Here is a 5,000-nt window from a genome sequence, read left to right on the forward strand (position 1 = left end):
CTGTGTCACAATGACAATGGGAGTTGGAGTTTCCCAATGGGCTTTCGGCTTTCACTTTCACTGTCTCTTTGTCTTGTCTCTACATGCTATCTCATATCACACAGTGGGCTGCACTTCATGACCACACTATGTCAGCAGTGACAGCACTTCTGTCAGAACCATTTCAGTCAAGAAACACAAGAGAAGAATATAAATGAAATTTCTTTTATTGAAATTATGAATCACATTTGGCAGTATAGCTCTGTTCGGAGGAACCCCCCTATTTCCATGAGCAGCATGGAAAAGCATTTAGTCAGGGGGCAGCAGCAGTTTAGGGAATTCTCACCCCAGCAGGACAGGGCGAGAGATAACCCCCCATGAACAGAGCCAAGCGACATGACAAGAGAACATGTCACATCATACACGACAAGATGGAGCAGGGGAGGTGGTGGGGAGCAAAAACCGAGCAGCATACAGTTGAGAGGAAGTGGATAGAATTTAAAAGGCGTGCCGAAGCTGACGTTAGTACTTTAATTTGTGTATTCTGTTATGTTTGGTATTATGTCCAACATAGCAGCCTGTATGTCCACAGCACATTTTCTTAGATGGAGTTATTTTGAATCTTTGAATATCACTTGCAGTATATTTAGCATAAAGTCTGTGCTTATATCGCCTTCCCTCTTATTCCCTTTCTCTTCTCCCCCCTGCTCTCTCTCTCTCTCTCTCTCTCTCTCTCTCTCTCTCTCTCTCTCTCTCTCTCTCTCTCTCTCTCTCTCGTTCTTCTGCTCTGACTCATACCTTCCCTCATGCATTAATTCACATCCGTTTATCCTTTTATACCCTCACCTCACCTACTGTATCTCATTTCTTCTCTTCTCTTCTCTTCTCTTCTCTTCTCTTCTCTTCTCTTCTCTTCTCTTCTCTTCTCTTCTCTTCTCTTCTCTTCTCTTCTCTTCTCCTTTACGCTTTCACCTTACCTCCTCTCTTCTTCTCCTCTCCTCTCCTCTCCTTGCACCTTTTCCCTCTCCTCTCCTCCTCCTCTCTTTTCATTTCCTCTCCTCTCCTCTCCTCACCTCTCCTCACCTCTCCTCTCCTCACCTCTCCTCACCTCTCCTCTCTTCTCCTCTCCTCTCTTCTCCTATCCTCTCCAAGATCTCAAACTCATCTCCTCTCCTCTCATTTCCTCCCCTCTCATTTGCCCTCTCCTCTCCTCTCTTCTCCTCTCCTCTCCTCTCCTCTCCTCTCCTCTCCTCACCTCACCTCACCTCACCTCATCTCACCTCTCCTCACCTCTCCTCTCCTCTCCTCTCCTCTCCTCTCCTCTTCTGTCCTCTCCTCCTCCTCCTTCTCTTCTCCATCCCTCTATCCTCTCCTCTCCTCTCCTCTCCTCTCCTCTCCTCTCCTCTCCTGTCCTCTCCTCTCCTCTCCTCTCCTCTCCTCTACAGTCCTCTCCTCTCCTCTCCTCCACTCTCCTCTCCTCTCCTCTCATCTCCTCTCCTCTCCCCATCCTTCGTGTCTCCTCTTCCTGAGTGGGTTACAGACTACTGAAACTAACTGTAGCCGCTCTCCAACCACTCAGTCGACCATTTTAACAACCTCTTCTCAGTCTGTCAAATCCCCACACTCTTATCTGCCAATAACCCACAATTCCACTCTTATCTCTAGGGGTCGACCGATACAGGTTTTTTAATGGACGATGCGATACTGATTTTTTTTTTTCATCACCCTTGGCCGATATCCGATTTCCGATACCTGGTATCTGGGGCCGATATGGGTTAAAAAAAAAGGTTAAAAAATGACAAATATTCCAGGTCTCAAGTTAAAAATAAACATTCCTTTAACATTAACAAATTGAGGTAGAACTTGTAACATTTAAACACCCACTCTAACAATCAATCGGACCGATATATATATCGGTCTATCCTTACTTATCTCTCAAGACCCACTGCAGCAGCTTTCATTTTTCCACCACCACTTCCCTCACCATTTACCATTCACTGCCTTGTCTCAGCTTCATCTCTCTGGTCTTGCGTCATCATGAGAGAGACTAAAGACCAGTGGTGTCTCCTGTAGTCAGTGTCAGTGCTATGCAAAGCCTCACTGTTAGTACTAGATGGCTGAAAAGGAGACAATCCGCACACTTCAGGACTTTTTTGGTGCAAAGCTTTGACCTGAAGTGTGCAGATTGTCATTGCATTATGTTGCATGTTATGTTATGTTATGTTATGTTATGTTATGTTATGTTATGTTATGTTATGTTATGTTATGTTATGTTATGTTATGTTATGTTATGTTATGTTATGTTATGTTATGTTATGTTATGAGTGTCTGTTCGTCTGTCTGTCTGTCTGTCTGTCTGTCTGTCTGTCTGTCTGTCTTTTTGTCCATCTATCCTCCCGTCTCCGTGTCCATCCGTCCGTCCGTCTGTCTTGTGTATGCGTCCTCCTCCGTCCTCCACCTGGTGTGTGTGTGTGTGTGTGTGTGTGTGTGTGTGTGTGTGTGTGTGTGTGTGTGTGTGTGTGTGTGTGTGTGTGTGTGTGTGTGTGGGGGGCAGCCGTGGCTTAGTGATTAGAGAGTTTTTCTTTCAATCTAGGGATTGCAGGTTCGAGTCCCCCTGGACCTGTCCATCTCCATCCATGGCTGAAGTGCACTTGAGCAAGGCACCTAACCCCACATTGCTCCAGGGACTGTAACCAATACTCTGAAAAATAATAGTTGTAAGTCGCTTTGAATAAATGAAAGCGTCAACTAAGTGCAATATAATGTAATGTAATGTAATGTGTATGCGTCCTCCGTCCTCCGCCTGGTGTGTGTGTGTGTGTGTGTGCAGCTGCACTTTGACGGCTGGTCCGATGACTACGACTACTGGGTAGACACAGACAGCCCTGATATCCACCCGGCCGGCTGGTGCGCCAAGACCGGACACCCCCTGCAACCGCCCATCAGTGAGTAGTCACCACGCACACACACACACTATACACACTCACACACACAAACAGACACACACACACACACAGACAGCCCTGACATCCTCCCGGCCGGCTGGTGCGCCAAGACGGGACACCCCCTGCAGCCCCCATCAGTGAGTAGTCACCACACACACACACACACTATACACACACTACATATCTACACACACACACGCACACACACACACACACTACATATCTATGCACGCACACACACACACTACATATCTACACACACGCACGCACACATACTGTATCTACACATCACCATATCTGCATTTACATATTCCTTACACTACCCCTCTACAAACGCCGGTCACTGGTCACAGGTCACTTGCTCACAACACAGCACACTACCGCACACCACTCTACAGCAGTGGTTCTCAACTGGAACAGTCTTGGGACCCACCATTTTCCACTCTCATTCCCAATTTTTTTCCCGACACTCAAATGACTGGTTGCACACTACCAGAGACCTTAGCAACAATATCTCTGACAAACATGCTGATTTTATCTATGACAACAGATGACACAAGTTCAATCGCCGTTTTTTTTTTTCAATGAATTACGATTTTTTTTGTACACCACGACTCAGCGACCCACCCATGACCCCTCCGCGACCCACTTTTGGGTCGCGACCCACCAGTTGAGAAACAACCCTCTACAGCACACTACAGAACACCACGCTACACGCCCCCCCCTCGTCTGTATATCTGACAATCTCTCTTTCTGCCTTTCGAAATACGCACTTCTCTCTTTCTCTCGGTCTCCCTCTGCCTTGCTCTTCTCTCTTTCTCTCTCTCTCTCTCTCTCCGCTCTCTCTCTCTCTCTCTCTCTCTCTCTCTCTCGGCCAGCCTATTCTTTATTCTCTCCATTTATCTCCTCCCTTTGTCTCCTCTCCTAATGAGATGTTCCTCCCATCTTGCTTCCTGTCTCGCTCCAGCTCTCTCAAACAAGCCTCTCCAGTATGTGTGTGTGTGTGTGTATGTGCATGCGTGTGTGCACGCGCATGCGTGTGTGTGCGCATGTGTGTGCGCGTGTGCGCGTCTGTTTGTGCACGTATGCACGCATTCTTACATGTGTGTGTGTGTGTGTGTGTGTGTGTGTATGTATGTGTTTGTGTGTGTGTGTGTGTGGTGAATTGTGAAGTGCTAAGAGTAGTCTGCCCATTGATTGTGTGTGATTGCAGGTATTTCTCGTAAAGACATCTTTACACAGACAAAAGCTAAGGGAGTTGACTTTTCTCCTCCACCTACACCTTTCTTTTTTTCCTCTGTCTCTGTCTCTGTCTCTGTCTCTGTCTCTGTCTCTGTCTCTCTCTCTCTCTCTCTCTCTCTCTCTCTCTCTCTCTCTCTCTTTCTCTTTATCTCTCTCTCTCTCTCTCTCTCTCTCTCTCTCTCTCTCTCTCTCCACCTCCTCCACCTCTTGCTGGTGCCCTGTCTTCGTACAGGTGTCCATGGTAACCAAGGGGGCTTTGGGTGCGCAGAGAAAAATGTTTTGGAGTGTGCTCCTGGCTATTCAGGACTGGAGAAAGAGGAACATTTGAGTGAAAGTCTGTGTGTGTGTGTGTGTGTGTGTGTGTGTGTGTGTGTGTGTGTGTGTGTGTGTGTGTGTGTGTGTGTGTGTGTGTGTGTGTGTGTGTGTGTGGTGTATGTGTGTGTGTGTGTGTGTGCGCGCACGTGTGTGTGTGTGTGTGTGTGTGTGTGTGTGTGTGTGTGTGTGTGTGTGTGTGTGTGTGTGTGTGAGAGAGAGAAAGAGAGAGAGAGAGAAAGAGAGAGGGCGCAACATAATTCTGTCACCAATTGCAAGTCAGTGAAGCAGTGAAATCCCCACACAGCTGTGAAATGAACATACTGAGAGAGAAGGAAATGGAAAATGACCACGTGCCACGACGTCCTGATGTGAAGAAATGGAAAGAGAGCGGGGCCGCACCTCGCATCAAACTGTTTTCTTTATTTTGATGCAAGGTGCGCCCCCTTATCTACGATTCTAAGTATTTTATTTGGGCCAGCACTAGGGCTGGGCTGTTCTGGAAAAAATGTGCATCAGTGT

General features: G+C 47.2%; 1 protein-coding gene across 1 annotated transcript in view; it reads left to right on the forward strand.

Annotated features, from left to right (window-relative positions):
* l3mbtl3 (L3MBTL histone methyl-lysine binding protein 3) overlaps nucleotides 1-5,000 on the forward strand; it is a 126,193-nt gene that overhangs the window by 63,829 nt on the left and 57,364 nt on the right. The window contains exon 16 of the mRNA XM_063223743.1: nucleotides 2,810-2,924. Coding sequence (XP_063079813.1) covers nucleotides 2,810-2,924 — 115 coding nt within the window. The remainder of the gene's footprint in view (nucleotides 1-2,809; nucleotides 2,925-5,000) is intronic.

The sequence above is a fragment of the Engraulis encrasicolus genome, chromosome 18, assembly GCF_034702125.1.
Source record: "Engraulis encrasicolus isolate BLACKSEA-1 chromosome 18, IST_EnEncr_1.0, whole genome shotgun sequence".
NCBI lineage: Eukaryota > Metazoa > Chordata > Actinopteri > Clupeiformes > Engraulidae > Engraulis > Engraulis encrasicolus.